This window comes from Poecilia reticulata, chromosome 15 (genome assembly GCF_904066995.2).
Source record: "Poecilia reticulata chromosome 15, P_reticulata-male-v2, whole genome shotgun sequence".
NCBI classification, from domain to species: Eukaryota; Metazoa; Chordata; class Actinopteri; order Cyprinodontiformes; family Poeciliidae; genus Poecilia; species Poecilia reticulata.
The window spans coordinates 25,855,046-25,881,628 of record NC_088844.1 but is presented as its reverse complement, the minus strand read 5'-3'; the positions used below and the strand labels follow the sequence as shown (position 1 = coordinate 25,881,628).

General features: G+C 39.9%; 1 protein-coding gene and 1 long non-coding RNA gene across 9 annotated transcripts in view; one reads left to right on the top strand and one right to left on the bottom strand.

The window, feature by feature from the left end:
• Positions 1–7,252: 7,252 nt before the first annotated feature.
• On the top strand, positions 7,253–26,561 carry LOC103477333 (uncharacterized). 5 transcript variants are annotated; one of them, XR_014091063.1, is made up of 9 exons: positions 7,253–7,458; positions 21,522–21,708; positions 22,116–22,241; positions 22,311–22,416; positions 23,308–23,395; positions 23,482–23,577; positions 24,642–25,008; positions 25,089–25,289; positions 26,302–26,561. It is a non-coding gene; the product is annotated as an uncharacterized LOC103477333 (long non-coding RNA). The 5 variants fall into 5 exon arrangements; XR_014091062.1 differs by lacking the exons at positions 23,308–23,395; positions 23,482–23,577 and adding an exon at positions 19,075–19,173; XR_014091065.1 differs by lacking the exons at positions 23,308–23,395; positions 23,482–23,577 and having other exon boundaries at positions 25,089–25,245.
• LOC103477334 (uncharacterized) overlaps positions 9,482–26,583 on the bottom strand; it is a 39,467-nt gene continuing 22,365 nt past the window's right edge. Inside the window, exons 10-27 of one of the 4 annotated variants that reach the window (XM_081616090.1) lie at positions 26,293–26,472; positions 24,613–25,204; positions 23,505–23,636; positions 23,209–23,426; positions 22,497–22,572; positions 22,114–22,404; positions 21,389–21,625; positions 21,150–21,302; positions 20,788–20,966; positions 19,237–19,429; positions 19,028–19,147; positions 18,062–18,166; positions 16,725–16,745; positions 16,574–16,635; positions 16,307–16,490; positions 15,049–15,174; positions 14,309–14,447; positions 9,482–10,154 (exon numbers count right to left, since the gene is read on the bottom strand). In XM_081616090.1, the coding sequence (XP_081472216.1) occupies positions 10,013–10,154; positions 14,309–14,447; positions 15,049–15,174; positions 16,307–16,490; positions 16,574–16,635; positions 16,725–16,745; positions 18,062–18,166; positions 19,028–19,147; positions 19,237–19,429; positions 20,788–20,966; positions 21,150–21,302; positions 21,389–21,625; positions 22,114–22,404; positions 22,497–22,572; positions 23,209–23,426; positions 23,505–23,636; positions 24,613–25,204; positions 26,293–26,472 (3,150 nt within the window). In that variant the 3' untranslated portion in view covers positions 9,482–10,012. Of the gene's footprint in view, positions 10,155–13,352; positions 13,904–14,308; positions 14,448–15,048; positions 15,175–15,300; positions 15,413–16,306; positions 16,491–16,573; positions 16,636–16,724; positions 16,746–18,061; positions 18,167–19,027; positions 19,148–19,236; positions 19,430–20,787; positions 20,967–21,149; positions 21,303–21,388; positions 21,626–22,113; positions 22,405–22,496; positions 22,573–23,208; positions 23,427–23,504; positions 23,637–24,612; positions 25,205–26,292; positions 26,473–26,583 lie in introns of those variants that run through there. The other 3 variants (XM_081616092.1, XM_081616091.1, XR_014091060.1) reach the window with 3 other exon arrangements.

The following is a 26,583-nucleotide window of genomic DNA, read 5'->3' as shown; positions in this document are numbered from 1 at the left end:
AATTGCAACTTTTAACAGGGGTTGCAGCAGATTTCTGGGCCTAATTGTGCTGCTCCATGTGGATGGGATCTGATATCCAGAAGGATGCAGAAGGACATAAAGTTATTTTTAATCAAATACAAGGTGCAGAATATGTGGAAAGCTCATAGTTTAGACACAGATATGAAAACTGACTTTCCATCCAAAGTGGTTCTGCCAAAATCTGGAGCAAATTAAATTCCTGTTTTCTTTTACATTTGTTTTGGTGCTGCAGGGATTTATGTCAGTATATAAATTATGTAATTCCTGAGGTGGCGGCACAAAAGCCTAAATCTGTCACAAGGACCAGATAAGCTGTTGCATGTGCAAATGACTGTACCTGGAGGTGTGTGAATTCACCTTTAGACCCCTGAAAATACCCCAGAAACACTAAAATACAGGCAAAGTTTCATAATATACAACACTTAATCCACATATTTCTGTCAATCACATTGTAGAGGAGGAATTTTGGTCCAACGTTGACCATTTCAATTAGATCAGGACTTTGACTAGACTATTACGCTTTGATTTTTTTTTAAAAACCATTTAGCCTTAGAAAACCCACACTGGGTGGTTTGTGGTCCTTTGTGGACTGTAAAACAACCCCAGATCACAACCCCTCACCACTGTTTGACAGTTGGTATGAAGCGTTTGCTCTTATTTGACCAAAGTACGTTGGTGTTTTTATGGTCTAGTCAAATCCAAGTTGTCCTGCTGTTTGTCTTTAGATAAAAATTGTCCTTCTTCATGTCCAGCTTCTATGCACTACAAATCTGGAACAAACTTGAGTTTCTTTAAATCAGGGCTAAAACCAAACCTGTTTAGAGTTGCTGTAGACCAATAATCACTGGAATATTGGCCAACATGTTTGATGCGTATTGATAATTTGGCACTCGACAAAATGTTATGTTTGTTACTGGTTTCTCAACTGGTGACTGCATGATGTTTTTTTGACTTTATTTTAGTGTTTTTATGATGTAAGGCACTTTGAACCTCCTTGTTACTGAAATGTGTTATACAGATAAACTTGATTGAACCTTTCTAAGAAATTCAAACATGTTCACGTCATTTAATATTTCTCTGACTGTTCCACAATCTGAGTTTGGGCTGAATTTGCATGCTTCCCTCTTGGTTCTAGTCTTTCAAACAGGTGAAAATTGTCTTATGTCCTTTCCCATATTGATGTTCCCAATTGGTTCATTTTGATATCGTATTAACTCAACCAATCAAGTTTATTTGATTGCCTTGCATTTTAATAACAAAGTAGTTCAAACATCATAAAAGCCCAAACATACAAAGTTCTAGAAGACGTCACACAATAAACCAATTAGCAGGACATTTGTCAAGTGTCAACATCAAATATATTGGTCAATGTTTCATTAATTATGGTTCAAAAGTAACTCTAAACAAGTGCGTTTTTAGTCTATATTGAAAGGAACTCAGCGTTTCAGCTGTTTTGCAGTTTTCTGGAAGTTTGTTCCAGATTTGTGGTGCATAGAAGCTAAACTCAAATCTGCATGTTCTTGAAAACCAAACTTCAGTCATTTAGTTCCCCCATTCAACCAAATAAAAACAGAAACTTTGTTTTCAAAGATTTAAATATTTTTAGATCCTGGTTTTTAAAAAAACTTGTTACGTCTTTGAATTTGGAAGACGGTGTTTTACCATCAAGGTCAATAGAAACTGGTCCAAAGGGAAACCTATGAGTCATTACATAATTGTCAATAAAACCCCAACCCAATATGTATGATGTAACATCCAGTACAGCATTTATTACGCTGTAGTATTTGTATTATTAATGTTGGGTGTAATTTTGATGCCAATGTAATAATTTATTCTTGCATTGATTCGTGTACATCTCTGCTGACTCTATTTCCTCCTTATCAGCTCTGTGAATATTAGCTGTCCCACATCATACATGCTTATCAGGCGGCGCCGAGCCCACACCACATTTACAATCACCAGCTTTAATTTCTGTGCCGCAGGGTTCAAAGGTCGCTTTAGCTTAGCAGAGGCAAGGTTGAGGTTACTTCCTGGATTTCCACTTTTCATTTCCTTTTCTTCTAACCAGTGTCAATTCACTAAAAAAATATATTATCTGAAGGCAGAAATTTATAATAAAATCAAACCAGCCACATTCAGATGTGTTCCAATTCAATCCCAGTTATTATGAAATGCAGTCAAACTCAAAATATAAATAGTAACACAACATTTTACCAAATGTTCTTGGTTTAGTTTCTAGTGCAAATATTTTAGTACACTTGAAATAAGACAAAAGTTTACTTACAAGTAACTTTTCAGCAATATATAGGAGCTTATTAACAGTCAACAATTCATTTATATTGATGAGAAATTACTAGTTCCATTGGCAGATTTTTTCACCCATAATAAGACATTTTTCCCTTGTTATAAGGGAAATAATCTGCTTTTTTAAATCAATATTAAGGAATTATTGACTTAAAACAAACTCCTTTATCTTGCTAAAAAGTTATCTAGTTGTAATAAACTTTGTTTAAAGAGGACAATGTACAACTCAAGCATAAATATCATCATTTGATGCGTTACACCAGATTATAGCATAAACTAATTCACCTCTGCAATCCCCAATTTATAAATTAGTTTTGTCTTATTTCAAGTGTACTGTAATAGACCTAATTTACTTGGTAAACGTTTGTGTTTTTGCAGTGTAAGTAAGCCGAAACGCCAGCATCGAGTAACTTAACTTCCCAGCAATTCCTCCTTCTTAGCAAGCACTTGGCAACAGTGGGAAGCAATAATTCCCATAACTGGCATTGTTTCCTTCTCAGGAAATTCAAAGGTTAGGTAATTTTCTGCAGCCTGGAACAGAATATGGATGTTGTGATGCTAATCCAACTATTTCAGATGGAAATAAAGAAGATTACAAGCAAAAGCAAATCAAAAACGTAAATGTTTGTGTTTGCCTGGGAAGGTTAAGTCCTGGTGACAAATATGAGAAGACGTTTTCCTGTGTAACTGAAATACAGAGTCAGCGTTACTAATGAATGAGGGGTTTGTAATGCACCTGCCTGGTGACGGGATCGGTTTTCACGGGAGACAATGGCTGCTGCCTGTTTTCCTGAGCATGTCAGGCTAGAAGTGAAAAGACCTTTGCATTGTTTCAGAGCGCACATGGAGTCCTAGCCCTGCATGTGTTTGCTTTCCAGGGCGTGTTTGATTGATCTGAGGGGGAGGAGCTGTGCTCATCCACATAAAAATAGGTATTGAACACGTCATTGCTTTTTCCAGTAAATATGCTTCTAATCAGGGTGGTGAGATGAACCAAGGTAATCCCTGCTGAGGAAGGAATCAAAACAATTTGCTCTGTAAATGTAAAGTCTGTAGTAAAGTGTAATGTCAGTGAAGAAAACATAAATATTCGCTACAACAGATTAATAACACAGATTGTTATTAATCTGTGATTAATAACAATGTCATTAATCACAGATTTACTACATATTTGTTTTTAAACAATATTGAGTATTGATTTAGAAGACAAAAAACAGCATTATTGCAACATAAACCAATCATTAACAGGTGTTTCTCTCAAACCTTCTGACAGAGAAGTCAAGAAATTCTTCCCCTGCAGATACCTGGAATAGTTTATTCCATGAAAACGCAGAGTCATCGCAGTCGAGCCAACACAATGGCACTCATTGCACAAGACTCCACTGCTGAAGGAAAAGCATGTTAGAACATGTTTAAAGCCCTGGAGGAAAAGAATATCTGGATGAACCAATTAAATACCGAGAGAATATAGTTAGGTTATACAAGCGTGGGATAAAAATTGCACTGCACACTAACCACAAAACAATATACCAACAGTGAAGTTTGGTGGTGGAAGCATCATGCTGCTACAACTGGTGGATGGATGGATGGATGGATGGATGGATGGATGGATGGATGGATGGATGGATGGATGGATGGATAATCTCAAAGAAAGCCAAGGAAAATCTCTTTTTTATTCAGATAAAGGCAAATCTAGTCTCCGAGTTTCACTCTCCAGCAACATTTTGGATGCCTTCCTGCTCCAACACACCTGAACTAAAAGGCTGATTTACCTCCTTGGCTTGTTAGCAAGTTCTGCAAAGACCTGGTCATTAACCATTCATCTGGCTCAGGTGTGTTGGGGCAGGGATGCATCCAGAAGTTGCAGGACAGTGGCAGAGTCTTAGCCCAGGCAGTCAGACAGCTTGAATCCAGCTACAGTGAGAACAGCTGAGAATAAAAGTGGATAAAAAATTCCCAAAATCCTTAGAGATTTGAAAACATTGTTTTCAAACTGACCGATTAGATGTAATGGGTGTCTTCAGGTTTCCTTCATATAAAATGTACATAGCTTTCATGTGACTTCACACTTCCGTGAACTTTCTAACCGACAGCCATCTTAGCAGGCAGTTGCTATGGAGTTGCTATGACAACAATGAACAAGCCACAAGCTTATAACTAAATCTTGCCTTGTTCTTACATAACTTATAAACAATATAAGTACATCACAACTATTACTTGATCACAATTTCTGAGTCCTCTTCCCACCTCTATGTAATACTAGGATAAATTAGTGGTATTTGCTGTAGTACTTACTGCCGAATTAGCACAATTACCTTAGCTAATGTAGCTTTAATCTGCTAGCTAAAAATGGACAGCTTACGTACGTGTTTGTTGCTACACGTACTTACTTTGCCAATCACCAGACACGTGCTATTCACGTAAATAGTTTACAAACCCGTTTAAACATTGGATTGGATGCGTACATGGATTTCAGGTGAAGCTCCTTCATGTTGTAATATTCATATTCACTAGGTAGTGAATTATATCGTAGTATGCGATCGGAGGCTGCTTTTCTGACGTATTTTCCTTCTCTGTCTCTTGCAGCAGCCATTTTGTTTATGTATCTTTCTCTCGCACATTGGTCAAGAGTTTCTACATATTTTATTTTTGTTGGTCTCGAAGCCATGGGACCGCTATCACTTCCGGTGTTCGGACTTACGTGGACTATGAACTGAACAAACTTCCGTAAACATGTACAATAGTCATTCCCTGTGGCGTTCCACTTTATTTCACAACTGAATGTTTGTGCTTATGCGCAGATTAGGTTGTGTACAGCACGAAAACAAAGTGTTTTAATACTTATTTCCTGACTCAGCCTCTGACCAGATAATGACAGGAGTTCAGAACAAGCAGCATTACTTCCTGGCCAATGAAAAAATTTTATGACCTGCAGCAAATCGTACCCAGTCAGCAGGATGGCTTTTTTTTACAGCGTGCAGTAAGACCATTAGCCACACAGAGTCCGACAGCAGGATGTGGCTGGCCTACCTGTCCCTGAGAAAATAACTTGAATTCCAAAATTAAGAAAAGATTAATGGCTTTAAATCAGAAAAGAGGATTTTCGTCTGCTGCAGTTCCCAGCCCCTTCCAATCATGTTATGACGAAATGGATATACTGCTGAGCATTCCTTTCTAACAAATGTGTTTCTGTTTGCTGGGTCTGCCAGAAAGTCATCAAGTGTTGCTAAACCTGCACGTGTCTCTATTGTTTCTGTCTGAAAAAACAAACAGTCCCTGCTGTTGCTCTTTGCGTTCCCTCTTTTCACTTCTCTCTCTCTCTTCCCGTCGCTCTCTCCAACCATCCAACGCTGTCCTGCTCTCCCTTCCCCTCATTGGCTTTCCTCCAGCTTGTCTGCTGCAGTCAGAGAGGAGCAGGAGTTCAAACACTGCAGCCTTCAGCTGCTTCTAGGAAGCTTCCAGAAATCTGATGGTGATTTCATCCTCGCTGAACACCAAAGGACTCACGGGTGTCACCAGAAACGTTCTCGTTTACACAAACACTCCTTAAAGTCGCAGTATGTAACTTTTACAAAAACAGATTTGTAGAGATTGTAATTATGTCGAATGAGACAGATGATATGTGGAACATTCGAGCTCCCAATGCTAACTAGAAACAACCGACCAGAGCCAGTAGGCGGGTCTTAGCGCTGTCAATCAGGTCTGTTCCTGCAAGACTGATGACGCATGATCTGTCTGCTATGATACAGCTTCACTCTGTCAACAGAGCCTGTCCTGAATGCTAAGGCTAGTTAGGTAGCATGTCCACCAATGATGGCGGATGTTTAGCTTGTAAGCCTGCTGCTAAATGTGCTAACGGTGGAGAAACAACTCACCTCACAAAAAAAAACACAAAATCTCACTAAGAATTTTTGGACCAGTGTCTAGTGCAAATATCTCGGTACATTTGATATAAGACAAAACTAACTTACAAGGAAGCTTGTTTTAAGTCAATAATTTCTAAATATTGATGAAAAAGTATTAGTTCAACTGGCAAATTATTTCACTTACAACATGAATAAATGTGGTGTTAAATGTGAAATAAACTCGCAATGAAACTAGGACTTTTTTTATTAATAGTAAGGAATTACTGACTTAAAACGAGCTACTTGCTGAAAAGTTACTTCTAAGTTAGTTTTGTCTTTTTCCAAGTGTACTAAGATATTTGTACTAGAAACTAGATCATAATTACTGGATAAGATTTTGTGTTTTTGCAGTGCATTACAGTAAAAACACATTTCTCTGCTGTCATCGGTTGCCATGTTAACTAGCTTTAGCCTTCAGGACAAGATGCTGTATTGTAATGGATCAGTCGCACACAGGCATGATTGACATCACTAAGACCCTCCTCCTGGCTCTGATTGGTTGTTTCTAGTTGGCACTGGGAGAAGGCAGAGTAGCTCGATTTCCTCCAGATAATCTGTTTGTTGTTTCTCCACCATTAGCTCATCTCACAATGTTGATTGACAGCGCTAAGACCCTCCTCCTGGCTCTGATTGGTTGTTTTTTGGTTGAGAGCTGTGCTTTTTTTCAGATGTCAATAGCAGCACAAATTAACTGTATCTGTCATGTCATGGTGACGGTTTTAACCATTTTCTAAAGATAGCATTTTTTTTGTATAAAAGCTACAAGCTGCAGCTTTAACTACAGCAACAGAAATAGAGGATGGGTCGCGCTACTTGTGTGCAAAATGCACAATTTAGTAAGCAACAGTAAAGAAAAGATAGATCCAGCTCTCCAGTCCTTGACCTCAGCCGGAGCGTCCGTCTCTGCAGAGGCAGGGACCTGCAGGGCCGCCGCGCTGCCCGCGCCCCTCTCGGATGATCTCATTCTGCAGGGGTCAGCAGGCTCGCCGCATGCTGTGGCCACTTCAGATCAAGGCTGCAGAGAGCAGGTGCCTCGTTAGATGTGTGCGCTTGCTCGTGGGGCCGGAGGCTGCGCGAGTGCTGCGTCTCTGCTGAAACCCCACTCATAAACAAGTCTAATTGATCTTCCTCAAGAGAGCGACTCAGCGGGGACACCTGCTGACCAGACAAGGAACTGCAGGGAGCTGGAGCAGACCTGAAGAGTGGTGCTGAGGATTAAAAAATTATGGTAACTACTAATACTTTCTCAGTTCAAACAAAATGTGTACATCACAAGCAGTTTATCATCTGCAGCTGTTGTCACAAATAAGTCTTGCCGAGCATTTTAAATCGAATATTCTGATCAGACTGTCAGCTAGTAATCTGTTCTTGCTAACCTTAGCTAACCGTTAGCTAGCAACCTAGCTAACGGTTGCTAGCTAACAACAAGAAAAACAATTCAGGTTTTTCTTCGGATAAAATGTATAGTAAATCTAGTAAAATATTGTGTCCACAAGAGTAAATAGAGTGAAAAAATCTCCCTCATTCAATGATTTTAAAGAAATTGACTTAAAAACGTGATGCCTTAAAGACAATAACTCTTCTTCAGAAACTTAACTTTATCTCATTAGCAGATTCATGTTATACTTTAAAACATTTTTTAGCTGTAACAGACCATTATAAGTATTTGAATGTATTTTGGCACTTAATTAATAGAATTTTTGTACAGACTGAAAGGTGCCCATTATCTATACATTTATTTAACTTTTTTTTTTTTTTTACTTTATCTTACTTTTTGGATTGCAAGTTTGTGGTTATTTTATATTATTGCATTCTGATATTCCTCACTATGTTGAAGATCTTCTATGTAATGTTATTTCTTCAAAATAAAAAAACTAACCATTAGCTACGCCTAGCTCGGTTTAGGTTAGCTAACATAGCCAACGGTTAGCGCCTGTCACGATCTGTACCATCATCTAATAAGCGCATGTGCTAAAGAAATACTTCCAGAGAAAGTATTTTTTATTTCTTTTCTAAGTTACTGTAAAAATATTATTGTGATTTAAAGAGAATCACGGATTGTGCTTCCGGAACAGATTGTGAAGTGGCCGTTAGCTAGGTTAGCTATCAGAATCTGGCCTACCTAACGGTTAGGTTAGCTAACCATAGCTTATCTTGAGTGAGAGAAGACTACATTAATCAAGCATGGCAGGTTTCAGGTCAAGTAACGTTTATTTGTAGAGCGTATTTAAGCAACAAGGCAGTTTAAAGTTGCTTTACACCATAAAAACAGTACATGAAACAAGCAACGTTATGTTTTGTTATGCCATCATGAAAGTCATCTAGCAAATATACCAAATATGTTGATGGATTTTGGAGTTAAAGTAAATTCTATATAACTAGGATTTTACGATTAGATTGTTTTTTCTTTGGCTAGAAATACTCTATACCACAGATCTTTATCTCCAGTTCTTACTTACATTAAAGTACAGTGGAGAATCTGTGATGCTGTGGGACTGTTTTATCTTCCTAAGAAATGTTATGATGAATTGTTTTTGTAATTACCAAGATGTTTTCAATATAAAAACAACCAGGAAAAGATAAAAGTGGGTTTTTCATGGGTCTTTCAGCAAAAATGTCCAGGACATCAAATCCACACTGAAACAATTCATCACCTGAGACGAAATCAACGTTTTTCCACGATCATCTCACGTCTGAAACCTAGCAAAACAAAAACAAAACAACAAAAGTGGCGTCAACTGAAGAGGAGATGTACAAACTGTTGATGCCAGATAATTGATCGGCTTTTTATTACATTTTTAGTTTGAGATTATACTACTGCAATAAAAGATTAATTTATTTTAAGACTTTTTACACATTTTTACAAGGAGGATATCAATAATTATGAAGGTCACTGTAGTGGTATGCATAATTCATGCATAAACTAAGAATACCTTCACATTAGTGTGCAAGTTTTGCGTGAAATAAATAAACTAGTTTTCTGTTTAATAGGCCTCGTAACACCTTGGATTTAAATATCTTTGAGTTCTTCATTTTTATTACTTTTATATTTAATGTGAACAAACTTATTTACGTTTGCCTTGATGTTTAAAGATTATTAATTAAGGCTGAAAGGATAAAAGCATAAGCTCTTTGCTGCTCATCAGCCTCCAGGAAGAAACGTTTCTCCCAGCATTAATATTGAATTAATTTCCAGCATCAATTCAACGCTGCATCAGCAGTTTGTTCTTGAAATGATTTCCACAGTTACATTTTCTTGAATGGGACATTTTTTTATTAATATTTTACAATATATTTACATGTTTTTTTTACTTGCAGTGCAGCTTCCAGCTAACACTCTGATATGGAAAATGAACTAGGATGCAATTTAGCTACAAACAATAACTCAAGAGTTTGAAACTCAACTTTGCGTGAACGGTTTCCAGAAAACGGTAGCACCTTTTTATGGACTGGTGTATTGGAATAATGATCCCCGTAGATTAAAATCCTATGTGAATCTGACACCTGATACTCTGACAAATGCTACTGCTGGCTAGCCACTAACTGGAAGATAAAGAGCCCTGCAGTGTTTTACTTTTAATCAACACTTCCTGCCAAGACATCGGCGGCTTCTGCTGGGTCAGACAAATTGAAAACCGTTGATCAGAAAATGAAAAATAATTCAGCTTTGCAGATTCAACTGGGTGTTCAAGTAAATATAAATAACATTCACCCCCAGCGTTATTATCTGGTACTATGTCAGGGAAAGTGCTTGTGTCGCCGTTATTAAGCCGCGGGTGTCGCTATCTGGGCCGCTGCCGGGGCGTGACGTTGTCTAAGATCCGAGGGCTGCAGTGGCTCATGTACTGCAGGGCCGGGTCGGCGTAGTTGAAGGGTGGGGGGTTGTGCAGCTGCTGGATGTGGTCTGGCATCAGGTGGGGGAGGCTGCAAGACAGCAGGAACCAGGAGTAAAACAAAGATTTCTAAACCTTTTCCACCTTTAATGTGGCACGAATCCCGGGCAATTTAGCTAAATTACAAACAGTGGAAGATGTAAAAACAAAAAAAAACTACAATAATCTAGTTTAACAAGTATAATTATATGTGGAAAATAATGTTTTGAAGCATCTTTATATTAAATTTTAGCTTAAAAGCTGCAGTAACTTTTATAAAAAATATTTTTTGTTGAGACAATGTTATCACAGTTTGCAGCTCTCTTGTCTTCTCCCAGTGCTAACTAGAAACAACCAATCAGAGTCAAGAGGCGGGTCTTAGCGCTGTCAATCACCCCTGATTGTGGCACTGCCCATCCCCTCCTGCTATCTGCTAAGCTACAGCTAATTCACCACAACATACTCTTTCACAAATGCTAAAGCTAGTTAGCTTGATCACTGATGATGGTGGATAAACAGTTTTCCTGTAATGGTGAGTTGTTTCTCCGCCATTAGCACATTTAGCAGCGAGTACACAAGGTTGATTGACAGTTGTTTTCTGTGCATGTCTTCAGACAGCTCAGAGAGGAGGTGGAGGAGACGGCAGTCTGATCACAGTTTTAACAAATATGGAAACAAGCACAGTTTTGTAAAAGTTACGTACTGCAGCTTTAAGTCTTTTTGCCACATGTTGCCTCAGGTAAATCTATTTACTCCAGTTTGCAAAATATTTCTAAATGTCTTGTCCACTGCCCTCTTCAGGTGACCGAAGTGTTAAGGTGTTGTTCTGCTTTTTTTTGTACCCTTTTTCTGACTGATACTATTGAACAGTTTCTGTGTTCAGCTGAAGGATCCAAGGGTCTAAATGGCAGGAAAATCCTAAAAGGAGCTCCATCTTTTGTTTCTGGTGATTCAGATTAACTACAACTGATGCAACTGCAGAAGAATGAAACCTGGAACTGGATCAGAATCATCTTTATACAAGCTTTACTTTAACTTTATGCACTTTGTTTTTGTTTTGTTTTTTATCCTGACCTGACTGTGATGAGTTGGTTGAATTGCGCAGGGAAAAAAATAATCATTTTAAAATCATTTATCATGGTGTAATTTCCTTTAAATCACATAAACACAGAATGTTATTCACCTTTCTGTGAGCTGCAGAGTTCAGGAATAATATCTGCAATTTGGGCTAAAAAGGTTTTGTTTGTATCGTGGTCGTCCGTCTACTCCTTTGAATAATAAGTCTTATATTTCCATGTGGTTTGAATGGCCTGGTGGTGTTTATTGCCGTTTCTCATACAACAGATAATATTATCATGATGGTTTATGGAAATGTTCGAATGAGCAACAGTGACTCATGCACATTCATGCCTCTTCTAGCCCAGATACCCAGAGAGTTGAAAGATCCTGAGATCTGGGGCTAAAGCTGATTAAAAACATGGAGCTCACATCTGAATGCTTCTTATTTGATGCAGTTAAAACGCATTATTACCGCTGCTCTCTGCGTAAATATGAGCAGAATGTCCCTCTGGATAACGAGGCGCAGTCAGTCTGCTGCTTAATCATCCCACGATAAACTAAAAACAAAGACAACGCAACTTGTGAAATGACTTTGCAGAGGCATCATCGGATTCTTTGCTCTTTAGTCACGGCTTTCTCAGAAAATGTGAGTGGACCCTAGTTGTTGTTTTTTTAAACAGAATTAGTGGGTTTTATTTTCCTGCCTGCTCATCTAAGGTGATCCGACAACGCTGCCGCAGACGGCATTGTTGGACCTGGAGTGTGTTTGAGTGAAAGCGGAAAAAGGAGGCCAGTCGTCGGGGGGATTAGGCGTCTCTGCGGCCCACTAGCACCTGGTCCAGATGCCGCACATCTGCACACATTCAGCAGCACTTTGCTGCTAAGGACACGTTACAAAACACAACGGAAAAAACACAAGAGGCTTTAAACTGAAGGAGGCAAAATACTCGTAATAAGCACAACCTCTGCTTATTAACAGACAATTTGTGTCCAATTATACGTAAAAGTTCACTTATACATTAAGATTTCAATTAAAACCTACAACAACTTGAGATAGGCATCTATAAACAAAATAAAATAAATTATGTTAAAATAAATGTAGATTAGATTAATTAAACTAAAGCAACGTGAGATAAAAGGCTATGCTGATAAGTAACAACAGAGGTTAATAAAACTAACATCAAGCTTTGTTTAAGTTAGTTTAGCCAATATAGAGCAAACTAAACTAAACCAAACAAACCAAATGAAAGAAAAGCTAAGCTAAGCTAAGCTAAGCTTGAAACAGACTCTAAGAAAAACACGAGAGGTTTGGGAAATTTAAGTCCAGATAAAATAATTAAACAAAGTGCAGTTTAATTAAACTAACTGTGAAATAATTAACTCATAACCAAAGAAAACCAATGAAATATTTTCTCCAGGCGACTGTCACAAACTACACTTAGCTACTTAGCTTAGCTAAACTTAAAATCAACAGAAATAATCAGGCTAATAGGTGACAGAAAGTCCAGCTGAGATCAAATAAAAAGCAGCTTTAACTAAAAACCAGAGCAACTAGATGAAAGAAGAGACTCGAATAAAATCAGATAAGAAACTGAGACGTCAAAATAAGCTACATCATGCTAAGCTAAAGCTAAGCTAAACATTTCAACTAAGCTAAAATAGGTAAATTATACTGATTTTGCTATTTTATTTGGCTCGGAAGAAAACAGTTTGTCTGTTCGTCCATCCATCCATCCATCCATCCATCCATCCCTCCGTCCGTCAATCATCTGTCCGTCCGTCCGTCCATCCATCCATCCATCCATCCATCCATCCATCCATCCATCCCTCCGTCCGTCAATCATCCGTCCGTCCGTCCGTCCATCCATCCATCCATCCATCCATCCATCCATCCATCCATCCATCCATCCATCCATCCATCCATCCATCCATCCCTCCGTCCGTCAATCATCTGTCCGTCCGTCCATCCACCCGTCCGTCCGTCCATCCATCCATCCATCCATCCCTCCGTCCGTCAATCATCTGTCCATCCATCCGTCCGTCCGTCCGTCCCTACCTCCATCCATCCATCCATCCATCCATCCATCCGTCCATCCATCCATCCATCCATCCCTCCGTCCGTCAATCATCTGCCATCCATCCATCCGTCCGTCCGTCCCTACCTCCCTCCCTCAATCCATCCATCCATCCATCCATCCATCCATCCATCCATCCATCCATCCATCCATCCATGATCCTTTTTATGGCTCTGCTTTACCAAGCAATGCCTCCTCAAATAGTCTTGTGTGGAATAAAAGTTTCATAACTCGCACAAGGCTGTTAGTAGGAAGTGTTTAGTTTAATATAGTAATAGAGTGGGCAGTTTGTCCTCCGACTGAGAAATTAAACGGGAGGAGGCTGGAGCTGGAGCTGGAGCTGCAGCAGACGGGATTTACAGCCTCTAGTTTCTGGGAAGAAGAAACGCTTCCAGCCCGGCCAATTTCACTACTGTACCGTGAAATACAGTCGTGAATTTGTGTGCCTTCACAGCAGTTTATTCTCCAACGCTCTGCATGAACCTCATCTCCCCCCCGCCCCGAGGATCTTCTGACCCACCCAAAACCGGGTTTATATCCCGGTCGCTTGACATTCAGAGCTCCGTTACTGCCAGCTTTCCGGGCCAATCAGGCTGCAGGATGTTTGCCGGTATGCAGGTTTGGAGGCGACTCAGCTAAACGCAGACTGGACCGCCTGAAGTCTGCTCTGCATAGTGAGAACAATTAGGGATTGCTGCAGAATGGGATTCCCATAAACTGGAGTCAAACATTTTTTTTTATCTGTATGATCATTAAAATATAAACGACACTAAAACCCACTTAGAAAAAATGTCAGAATTCTGACTTCTTTCCTAAAAGTTTTTATTTTTTTCCTCACAATTTTGACATTTTATCAGAATTCTAAATTTTTTTCAGAATTTTGACTTTTTTTCTAGAACTCCAACTTTTAATCTCAGTAGATTAAAGTCCAAATTCATAAATCATTTTTTCCAGTGGCTCTAATCCTCTCCCACATTAAAAGCACCTCAGCAGCCATTTTTTGTTCAGTCTGCTTTGAAAGCTGTGTCCTAGTTAAAAACTGTAAGGTCGGCTTCCTGCTAATGCTACTCACTCTCCAGAAACCGTCTTCTTGCAGCAGCAGAGGCAGAGCAGAACGGCCAGCAGCAGCAGCAGGAGCAGAGGAATGCCGATGCCCAGAACCAAACCCAGAATGAGGTCCACATTCGGTTCAGACCTCGCTGATCGCTCGGCTGGTTGGGAGAGAAAAACAAAACAACGTCAAAGCCACACAGTTATTATTTTAATGAATGCAGAGAAATCAGAACTGCATTGCAAAGTTAATGTAATTCAAACTCGTATTTTGATCATATTTATAATCATTACTTTGATGATTTTGCAGCTGATGACAAAACTAGAAATGAACGTTGACTGGTCTCCCTCTGAGTAAAAAAAGGTTTTTAATACAGAAATGTTGACGTATAAATAATGTCACCCTAATTCTTGGTCAGGGCTCCTTTTGCATGAATTATTGCATAAATTAGTTGTTTTTTTTAGCGGATAAGCTAATGTGCATTTTCCATTTTAAAATGTTCCATTTTATAGCACAATCAGGGAATTATGTCTCCTTCAGATGTTATAAAAATGCTGCATACATCAAACATGACTTAAAAGAGACTTTTCAATTTGACGCCTTGAAATTGGGCCTCTGTCTCTTTAAGAAGCTCCTCCTCTTTCTCTCCTCCATTTTCCTGCTAACCAGGATGATGTGAGCTGAATTACTGAAGTGAACAAACTTTTTAGTGGTAGTTCCACTGAGACGTCGTCGGGTTTAGCTTTTTCCAGTAAACTCACCAGTGATACAGGACTGGCCTCCGTCCACAACAGTGCCATTGCAGACACACATGTAGCCTCCGTAGGTGTTGGTGCACACAGCCGCTGGGACACAACCCGCCTCCTTGGCCTTGCACTCATCTAAATCTGTTTACAGAATCACAGTGAAGCAGCAAATCAAAATCTTATCAAGTATTTTTGGCCTATTTTCTACTGCAAATACCTTAGTACATCTGAAATAAGACAAAACTAAGATAGTTTCACCAAAAATACCTGATAATGTTTTGTGTTTTTGCAGTGCAACTTCATGGTTTGTTGTTTTGTGACGTGTGCAGAGAACCCACAACTTATCCTCCAGTAAGAGCATCAGTACTTCACCACATTTCTACTCAAGTAAAAATAAAAAGTAGGAGGTAAAAAGTCAACTCAAATACTGAGTAACTGATCAAATTATCAATCATTTAATATTTAAAAGCAAAACGGAACAAAATGTAAAGTTAAGAGGACATTTTGGTATTTTAAAGACCAAATTGACAAAAATGATTAAAAATAACAAAATCAGGCAAAATACATTTTTTCTAAATCAGTTTCTTTCAATAAAAAAAACTGCTAAAACTTTAACAGAAACTGCAGGTGTGTGTCTGTCTGGTGGTTTTGAAGACAAAAATCTTATGTAGTCTATCGGAGTGGTGTCCAAAGTGCGGCGCGGGGGCCATTTGTGGCCCTCAGGCCTTAATTAACATCTTAAGTTAAATAAGATGTTAAGTAACATCTTTAAAAAACAATGCAAAAAAAGATTCCCATTTATCAATGTTTTTAATTAATGTTAATTTTGGAGAAACTAGAACCATAATTACTGACCTTTTTTACTAAAAGGCAAATCGCTGCAGCTTAACGATTTTGGGCCTCATGACAAACGTTTGGACGCCACGAGACCAAATTGACAAAAATTATTAAAAATAACAAAATCAGGCAAAATTAATTTTTTCTAAATCAGTTTCTTCCAATAAAAAAACTGCTAAAACTTTAACAGAAACTGCAGGTGTGTGTCTGTCTGGTGGATGTTTGGTTAAAATGTGCTAGTTTTTCATTCAGTGGGTAGAAAATCCAGAAATTTGACCAAGAGTAGAAATATTTTGTAAAAAAATTACTCAAGTAAAAGTAAAATGTGCAGAGTAGTAAAAATACTCCTAAAAGTGTCAAACAAATGTAGCTGAATAAATGTAAGTAGCTCTGCTCTGTTGTTTACTATGTTTTGAGCAACACAGAAGTATTTTACCATCAACTTGCACCGATTTGATGCCGTAGTATCGGCCGACTCGGGTCAGGTAGTCCCGGATGTACCAGTGGGGCGTGTCGCTGGACACGGCCAGCCGGTACTCTTCCATGCCCGGGTTGGATTCATTTTTCTGACTGATGTTGTAGAACTTGTTATCGAAACCGTCGGTCAGGGCTGAGGAAAGCTGAGGAAAACATTCAACCATCACTTTGCCGTCAAGCAGAAACTACCAGTGCGATGGGGGGAAGTCAGAGCCTGATCACACACCTGCGCGAGTCGCTCCGTTTTCTCGTCCGTCCAGCTCATGGACAGATTGAACATGTTGTACCCTGAACAGATGCAAAGGTAGAGAAACTTACAAACGTCTCTGAAAGACAGACAGAGCTACAGTAACGAAGGTGCTGCTAGGAGCCCAAACCTGGAGGATTCGTAGAGTTACCTGCATAAAAGACAAAACAAAAATCAAAGACGGTTCCGACTGTGAGCTACTTTCTTCGAATCGAAATAAACTACTGAATAAATATTTATTTCATTCTGGAGTTTAAATTGTTCTTGTCATGTATTGACAAACAAAATTTGATTGAAAATGAGTCGTTTGAAGACAAAAATCTTATGTAGTCTATCGGAGTGGTGTCCAAAGTGCGGCGCGGGGGCCATTTGTGGCCCTCGGACCTTAATTAACATCTTAAGTTAAATAAGATGTTAAGTAACATCTTAAAAAAACAATGCAAAATTCCCATCACTGTTAGTGATGGCATCACTGTTGAATTCCCATTTATCAATGTTTTAATTAATGTTAATTTTGGAGAAACTAGAACCATAATTATTGACCTTTTTTTACTCAGAGGCAAATCGCTGCAGCTTAACGATTTTGGGCCTCATGACAAACGTTTGGACGCCACGCCACCAAATTTCAAAACTTTACATTTTTCTCAAAAGTCAATTTCTTATACCAGAAGCTACTAAACATCAATCAATCAATCATCCATATAGATACATTATTAAACACAAAACAGGCAATGAGCGCATATAAAGATTATAATAAAGAAAAAACATGTATGATACAAAACTTTACTGAATCAATGTGCTTCAAAATAAAAATTGATCCCTTTGGTTTCGTTAGATTGTGTCATGAATTGTGAGTTTGTGGATGAACCAAAATGCAGAAAAAACCTGAGAGCATGTTGAACGTTTTAATGAAAAAATGAACAAAAACCTCAGGGAACACAGGGAGCCAGAGGAGAGCAAAAACAGCCAGGAAATAACAGGATTCGACTGGATTGAACAGGAGGAACTGAGAATGAGTTGGATATGTAATGGGAAGGCTGACTACTGAACAATGAACAGATTATATTAGATCAGATTAGATTAAGACAGAGTTGCAGAGAGAGAAAGTGGCAAAAGGGGCAAGGAAATTAATTTAACACTAAAGAATAACTGGATCTAAGAAACATAACTAACCTAGAGTAACAAGGAAGAGACAAGAAACAAGCATGGAAACTCTAAGAAGGACTGAAGTAAAACAGAAACAAGACTGATCTAATCGAAGAAAGAGACTAAATAATCAGAATAATCAAACCTGAAAAAACAATCACAGCAACCCCAGACGGAACAGATTGTTCCATGAACAGAATCACAGCGTTCCATGTGATTTTTGTTTTATTTTAAAAATCTCTGATCCTCTCAAATGGTCAATGTCGTCTATTCAGTAAATCCCTTTTGCTGGTAATTTACCGTTAATATCAGTGTACGTACCACATCCGTCTTCATATCTGCATTTGCAGTCGTAAGATCCGCGCCTGTTCACACACTCGTACTTGGCATTCTGACATTGCTTGAGCTCCGCACATTCATCCACGTCTGCAACACAAAGAGCAACGAAACCTTCATTACATGTGAATACTGGGAAACATTAGCCCACGCTGTGAGTCTCATCACATTACAGCTGCAAATGTTTGAGTATTAGAGGGACTTTCTGTCACAAATCAACTCAAATAGAAGAAAACACAATAAATGAGAGTCAGTCCTTTTCACTTTGATCAGCCGAAATATAAAAAAATCACCTTCAGAAGTTGATTAATTTGTGTAATTTAATTTCAGAATAAATGCAGCTTTTCTGTACAGAAGAAATTCCTTCTAAGAAGGATTTTTCATTAATCAAGTCTAATTTTGCTCTCCATGGGACTGTTGCACACCAACAGCATGTCTTCAGTCAGAGGCTTCTTCAAATGCACTGTAACCCAGACTGCTACAGCAGACCCTCCCCACCTACACTGCAAAAATACAAAATCTTACCAAGTATTTTTAGTTTAGTTTCTATGAAAATATCTTAGTACACTGGAAATAAGACGAAACTGACTTGCAAATAACTTTTCAGCAAATATATAAAATGGAAAAATGTCATAAGTAAAATAATCTGCAAATAGCTTTTCATCAATATTAAAGAAGTACTGACTCAAAAGAAGCTCTGATTTAAGCTAGATGTAAGTTAAGTTTTGTCTTAATTAAAGTGTAATAAGATATTTACATATAAACTAAACTAATACTTGATACTTTTGTGTTTTTTTCAGTGTTCAGCCTCTGGAAACTATATGAGAAATTACCAAAACAGACTGCAACTGTTATTCCACTTCCACATCAGACCACAAATAAACTCAGCAGTTGTAAAGCGATGGAGTAAACCGAGTATAAATACTTGTGCAACGGGTCGACATTAAGCACCTGTGCAGTTGTGTCCGTCTCCACTGAAGCCAGGTTTGCATGTGCAGGAGTAGCTGAGCTTGGTGGACAGACAGTCTGCATCCTGGTGGCACGGGAAGGGGAAAGGAGGGCTGCACATGTCTGAGGAGGAGCGCCAGGAAACCAGGGTGAGGACAGGAACCGGGTCTCAGGCTGGGACATCTAAAGATGATGTATCATGTACTACGGACCATACTCAAAGCATTTGTATCCCTGTTTGTCGTTGGAGACGGTGTTGTCAGGACAGTCCCCACAGCTGAACTGGTCAGGGCCGGACTTTGGGTCGCACTGCACCCCTCTGAAACACGGCTTGCCCTGACATACGTTTGTTGTGTTTCCACAGAACGCCCCGCTGTATCCCTTCGGGCACAAGCACCCGACTACCTGCAAATTACAAAGAAAATGACAAAAACATACACTTTTTACACCACTGGATGGTTTTTCCCAAATTGAGAAACTGTGATAATTCTAAGCTTAAATTATTGGTAGTGTCATTCTCAATAAAGACCAATTGATTTGGTGCCCTATTGGAAAACTAATGAACACACTTAATGTTATTTGATGCGTTTTGTCTTTGCTACACTGTTAAATTCCTTCACAGACCAAAATACCCCAAGATTCTGCCATGACGTAGGTTGGCTGATGAAGGACCCAAATATAGAGAGGCAGCTTGTAGATGGGGAATGTTTTAATGAAAACATGACTATCAGAACTTAGAAAAACTAAAGGAGAACACAGGGAGCCAGAGCAGAGCAAAACCACCAGGGGGCGACGGAGAGTACGCAGGCGACTGGAAAATAAATCTAAAACTAAAGAATGAGGACAAAAGGAAGATAGTTGAACTAAAGCACAACTAGACACGAGAAATAAAACAAACTAGAGTCACAAACTAAGGGCTGAAATGAAATAAAACAGAAACAAGGCTGATCTAAAGAAACACTTTATTTTTGCTTTCACTAAAGATAAAAAGTTACAAGCTTACACAGGCTGTGTTTTTAGGTTTATGTTCTTGTCATAAACATTTTTTGAATATACTTTTTGTAAAAGTATATTTAATTTAAACAAATAATTTAGTTTAAACAAATAATTGAATAAATTAAGAAAACTCAGCAAGATTTCAAGCTCCATGTTTACTATGGCTTGTGTTTAGTGCTGCCACGGTTGCTAGGCAACAGGACAAACTGAAGGATTCCAGCAGAACTTGGACACGCCCACTGCGAAAAGGGCGGGAATCACCATGGCAACAGTAGATTTTTATCATTCCAAAAGTTAAAGGAGGGAAGCTGATGAATGTTTAATATTCACTGCACCATTTTTATGATTACAATGACTTACAAAAACAAAGAATAAGTATTTGTATTACTACATGAGCAAATTAGCTGATGGTACAATTTTGCTTACACAATCTTCATAATTAATTTTGTTGTTTTGCTTATTTTGGACATTTAAGATGTCCTACAGAACGATCTTTGAGAATGAGCCATTACCTTTATGTTACTTCCAAAATCTCAAAACAACAATATTCTCGTTTATTGCAATAACGTCTGGTGAAATTTATCATCCTGCAAAAATTTGTGATCGTCGACGACGCAAAAACAAATCAAATTTCACAAAAAAATTGGAATTGAGCATTAAAACAGTCAACAGCTCCGCCACCTCCGGTTTCAAAATTTAATTTAGACTTTCACCTTTGTCTTTTGAAGAAAAGGAAAAATAACAGCTTAAATCCAGGAATGCAGTACCTGAAACTTTCCCTGCAGGTGATTTTCAGCCACGTTGTCATACAGGCAGGTTCCTCCGTTAAGACAGTTGCAGACTCGCAGGACGGGGGTGAACAAGGAGCCTGTCTGCCCGTCGCTGACCTTCACAGTCAGCTGGTAAGGCTGAGTGCTGCGCGGTGTCCATGTCAGGTAGCCGTTCACTGGAAGGGAAGGAGAAAATCACACACATACCAATTACGCATCGCAGCTGTCACAGTAGGAAGAGGCTCTCTGTCCGTGTGACTCAGCAGCAGTGGCCTCTCCGTCCGGCTAACAAATGTCAACAGTGATGCCATCACTAACAGTGATGGATGTGTGTGTGTGTGTGTGTGTGTGTGTCTCACCACTGCCAACACGAGCCTCTGGAGGCCAGGGGAATAGCAATGAGTAGGTGATGGGGTCACCGTTTGGGTCCTGAGCGACAATTTGAACGCTGACCTGAGAGTTGACCTTTGTGTGTATCACAGCGGGCTCTGTCACTACAGGCGGCATGTTGCCTGCCAGATCACAAACATGTCGCACAGCGTTAGGCTCAGGCAGAAGCAGAAGCACTTCAAGTTCTGGAAATGCCAGATAAATGTACCGAAGAGGAGAGCCAGGCTCCTGAACTGAGTCTGGGCCTCCAGAGCCCGCTGGCCCAGGTCGGGGATGCCGGACGCCACGCTGTCCTCAACGCACTCAACGCTGTTTTTGCAAAGTCTCATCTGTGTTTCCAGCTCAGCAGGGCTGAGGTGTTGAAGCAGGAGCGCAGTGGAGTCCAAAGCCAGGGGGACGTTTTGAGACGAAGACACCAGCAGGTTCTCAGGGTTCGGGACCGCCCCTGGAAAACGGGCGAGATGTGAGCAGCAGGGGCGTCACTAGGGTTTAAGGACAAGGGGGGCTCAGCCCCAGCAAACGCAGCTGGTGAGCAACAAAAACCATTTTTAAAACTCTGTTCAGGGTAAAACAAACATCCTCTAAAACAAGCTACTATATCTTGCTAAAAAATAACTTCCAAGTTAGTTTTGTTGTATTTCAAGTTCGCCAAGATATTTGTACCAGACTAGAACAAAAATACTTGGTAAGATTTTGTGTTTTTGCAGTGTAGCTTTTTAAAGATTGGTAATCTGGGATCTGCCAGAAAACTACAATCAGACCCTAAAATGTCTTTCTGAAGTCGTAGTTTTGTTAAGTCACTGATAATCAGAGGCACTGCAGCTCATTAACTGTGTGGGTAAATAAATTCAGACTGGAAATTAACTTCAGATGAGTTTGGGTTGAGGTTGGACTGGGAATACTGTCAGAAAACTGAGTCCATGTTTTACTCACAGGACATGCAAAACTGCTTCAGCTGCTCCTCCTCAGGGGGGTTGAGACCCAGGGAGGGGACGACCTTCCCGTTGGACATGAGGAAGTCATCGGACCGGTTGGCGCTCCACAGCCCCATCAGACCCACGGTGCGTCTGTAGAAGTTCTCCGGGACTTCCACCATGGCCGCCAGCTGACGGTATCCTTCGCTTCGCCAGACGACCACCCGGAGGCCGCTGGCGTAGACGGCTGCACAGCGATTCACCGAGAGACAGCGCACCGCAAAGCCCTGCTTGTTCTCGTACACAACACCTGGAAGGACAGGTAGAAGCACGGGATGCTCTCCTTAAGATCTGTAAATTAGATTTTAGTCATGCATGTTGAAAGTGTGTGACGCATGTTACCGATTCTGACTGGGAATTCAGCATCATCCACAAAAATCTGCAGTCCGCTCGCTCTGTCAGAGCATCTCCAGTCAATCTGAGGATGACAGATAAACATTAAAACTAGATAGAGATACAGGTACAAGTTAGTTTTGCTTTACTAAAACTAGAACAAAAGGTAATAAATTCTGGAATACTGTATTTCCTTTTGTAGATGTCAATACTGACCTCATAATCTACCTCACACTGCAAAAAAATCTAAATTGTACAACATATTTTTGTTGTCGAGTTCCTACTGTAAATATCTTGGCAGACTTGAAATAAGACAAAACTAACTTACAAGTAACTTTTCAGCAAAAAACAGGAGGTTGATCTCAGTAAATTATTCTTTAATCTTGATGAAAACTGGCAGATTTTCTCACTTATAACATGAGAAAACATGACGAAGGTAAAGAATCTGCCAATGGAACCAGTACTTTAACGGGTTTAAAGGTATAAATTCAGTGGAAGTTGGTGGCTCAACAAAACTGTCACATTTAATTGGTCCAAATTATGTGAAAATCATGTATTGTTTTTATCGTGTTGGCCTATCACATAACATCCCAATGAAACACATAAAGCTTTGCCTCCAATAGGTTTGAATAATCTGATTTAATCTGAGTTAAAAGGATTATTCGCAGAGGTCAGCATGACTTTTCCAAACTGCGAGCGTTGCCGTGGTTCCCGTCCTGACCTTGCCGATGCCTTGGTGGAAGGCGGCCATGCGCACCACCACTGGGACGTCAGTGATCCCTCCTGCGACTCTCTGCAGCTTTTCAATCTGTCCTTGTAGGGTGAAGATATTAGAGCCGCTGGCGGATGAGAGACGTAATATCACAAACTTCCCCAGGGCCTTAAACGAGTACTCTGCCCCGTCGAAGGTGATGAAATGCAGACCGCCGTACACCAACGCTGTAGGGAAATATTTTAAAGTAAGACTGAAAACCAGATAATTTGCTTGTTTTAGACTTTTTTCTGGGGATTCCTCACCGGTGCCCCGCGCTGCCCCGCTGCGAATGCTGGAGACGTAACTCTGACAGCGATCCAAAGGTCTCTTTCTGAGGTAGAGATGGCACTGGGGAGAGTCGATGCAACACCACTGAAATGGGAGGAGATCCCCGTCTGCAAGGAAACATTTGGAGAAATTATGTCTCTTAGAGATGCTCAGCTTTAGCTGGATGATCAGACGAGATGTCTGGGTATTAAAGCTTTGCAGATTTTAACAAAACAACAATATATTTTGTTGTTTTGTTTTTTTACAGAGCTCTCAAAATCTAAAGCCAACTCTTCCAGTAAGAAAACACCATAAAACTCTATGATTCAGTTTATCTCTGAACAGCAGGGAGCAGATCAGCCTTGAGGAAAGAAAAAACAAATGTTTTGTATGGTTGATATGAAACATGTTCATTATAAACCATCCTTAGATACTGAGATTTCAGTCTGGTCAGTTCTGCTTTGAGCTGTTTTAGGGCGTATTGTCACTTTAAATCCAAATAAGCTGCTGCTGGCCACGCCCCCAAACTCAGAGTTTACACTCACATGTAAAAATGGCTGCAAACACATTTAGACAACATTTTTGAAGAGCATTAGTGGAGCCTCCTGCACAAGCAACAAGAATGCAGCAAGTGGTTTCTGGACGGTATGTCAACAACAAAACACTTGTCTTTTCCAGCAGCCATTGTGCAGCGTTAAAACCAGGTGACTCGGGTTGCTAAGTAATGGGGCTCGGCTCGGCTCTGTTGTGGTTGCTAGGTAACGGGTCAGCGCCTTCCAGTTCTGACTTAATCAAAAGGTTTTTGGGAAGGTTCGTTTTCCAGAAAACGGTTGGATGTTTTTTTTAAGCGCTTGGATTGTTTCTAGCAGCAGAAACTCAAATGGAAGGGAAATTTGCATAAAAGGTCCCAAATAACGTTGGATTTTTCCCCGCTGAATGAATGCGCCAAATGAAAGGTTAGATTTCCCCGTGTTTAGTTATGTTCCTGTAATGAAATATTAATTTATTTTACAGTGAAATTTACCAGTGGAACAACAAACCATCCACTCGTTATCTGCACTCCACTTTTTCACCAGGAAACCCAAAACAGCCTGAGACTCTTACCGACGTGTTTCTGCGTGCTCTGTCCGTAGAAGTAGCGCTCGTTGAACCCAGCCAGCAGGGCGCCTTCCGGCTCGTACACGCACCTCTTCCCGGCGCCATACTGGTTGGACAGGAGCGACCTAAAGACCTGCCCAGAGGCGCCCGTCCACCGCTGAGCCCTCAGCTTCTGGACGGTCTCACCCGGGTCGGAGAGGTCCAGCAGGAGCACCAGGTCCTCCAGAGCCTGCATGCGGGTGCAGGGACAGGAGGACAGCCCCACCGTCCACACGGCCGGGTCCGGCTCCCCCCTCGACCACGCCTGGCATTTGATCCCAGCATCTGCATCCGACCCTACTGGTCCAGTTAAATCATACACCAGCTGGCCGAGATTCCCCAGTGTTCCCTTAACTTCATTGGGTCTGTATCTGCCTGCGCGCCCAAACAGGTTTCCTGGAGGTTCTGTGGTCTCCTTGAACGTGGTTTTTCCGTCTGTGTAGCCGATCAGAGCATCGTGATGCTTCCTCAGCCCAGGTCCCCATTTCATCTGACCGTATCGCAGGAGGGCGAAGGAGCGCTCTCCATCTGTTGTCAAGATACACTGGAAGGTGTTGGTCTGCAAAGGAAAACCATTTAAACTCAACAAATGCTACAAAGGTTAGCAACTCTTTAAATTGGATCCAATACAAGAGATAGAACAGGTAAGACTTCACTGCAAAGGCAGAGCAGGAAAATACAGGAGTTCATTTCCACCTAAAAACCTTCTAGAAAAAACTTGAAAATTTCTGAGCTACAAAAGTCAAACATTTGCTAAAAAAAAAACTAAAACATTTTTAGATTAATCTCGGGATTTTTATTTTGGAAAAAAAGTGGGAATTTTTGAGTTTGAAAGCTCAAAAATGTGCAAGAAAAAACTTTCACAAATTTTCTATTAAAGAAAATTAATAGAATTTGGAAGTTTCCGAGTTTCAAAAGTCGAAAATTTGCGAGTAAAGAGTCAGAAATTTATATCAGAAATTTTCTAGAAAAAAAATGGGAATTTTTTAAGTTTCAAAAATGTGAGAAAGTTGAAGGTTTTCATCTTTTGAAACTCAGAAATGTCCATGTTTTTTTTCTAGAAAGTTTCTGAGACTAATCTCAGTCTCTGGGTTTTTTTCTAGTAATTTTGTTGCTTTTGCAGCTCAGAAATGTTTGTGGGTTTTTTTCTAGAAGATTTCTGAGATTATTCTAAAAATGTCTGTTTATTCTCTAAAGCTCAGAAACATTCTGTTTTTGAGAAATTTTTTTGGCAAAACTTTACTTCTTTTTTTCTATCTACACAGACAGATAATGCAAAAAATAAGACGAATGGCAGAAACAAATCCCATTAAGACGCCACGAGGTGGCACCAGATTCCAAACTGGAAACCTGTTCAGAAACCATGACTTATTCATTTTCTCCCAGCCGACACCTTAAACATCTCACATTGCACTGTTTGGTTGTCCTACATTAAAGTAGGACAACCAAACAATAACACTCCCTGCTCCTTCACATCTTTATGAATCAAAATACAAGCAGGTCACATAAAAAGAAACACAGTTTAAATCCTCAGTATGCTAGACTGTATTTATTCTAGTGATGAGAGATGAATATTTAGTGAGGAGCTTAATACATTTTATGTTTGTAGTTATTGTTTCTGTGTCAGGGTTTTAAAGGTGACCTGACCTCTGACAGGTTGACCTTCTGGAAGGAGACGGGCATCACGTTTTCCCAGGTGATCTTCAGGATCCAGGCGGGGGAAAACGGAGGCCTCCGTTTCAAACCCTCAAACTTTGTCACTTCATCTGCTGTGCGGTTGAAAACCATCTGGGAGTAAACATCTGACGCATCCAGTCCTGAATATTCCTAAAAGAACCAAACGACAACGATGCAATTATCGTAAAGATTGATTGGTTTAAATTAACCCCAATAAAAAAAAAACATATTTTTCCGAGCGTTGGCCTTTGTTTACATCTG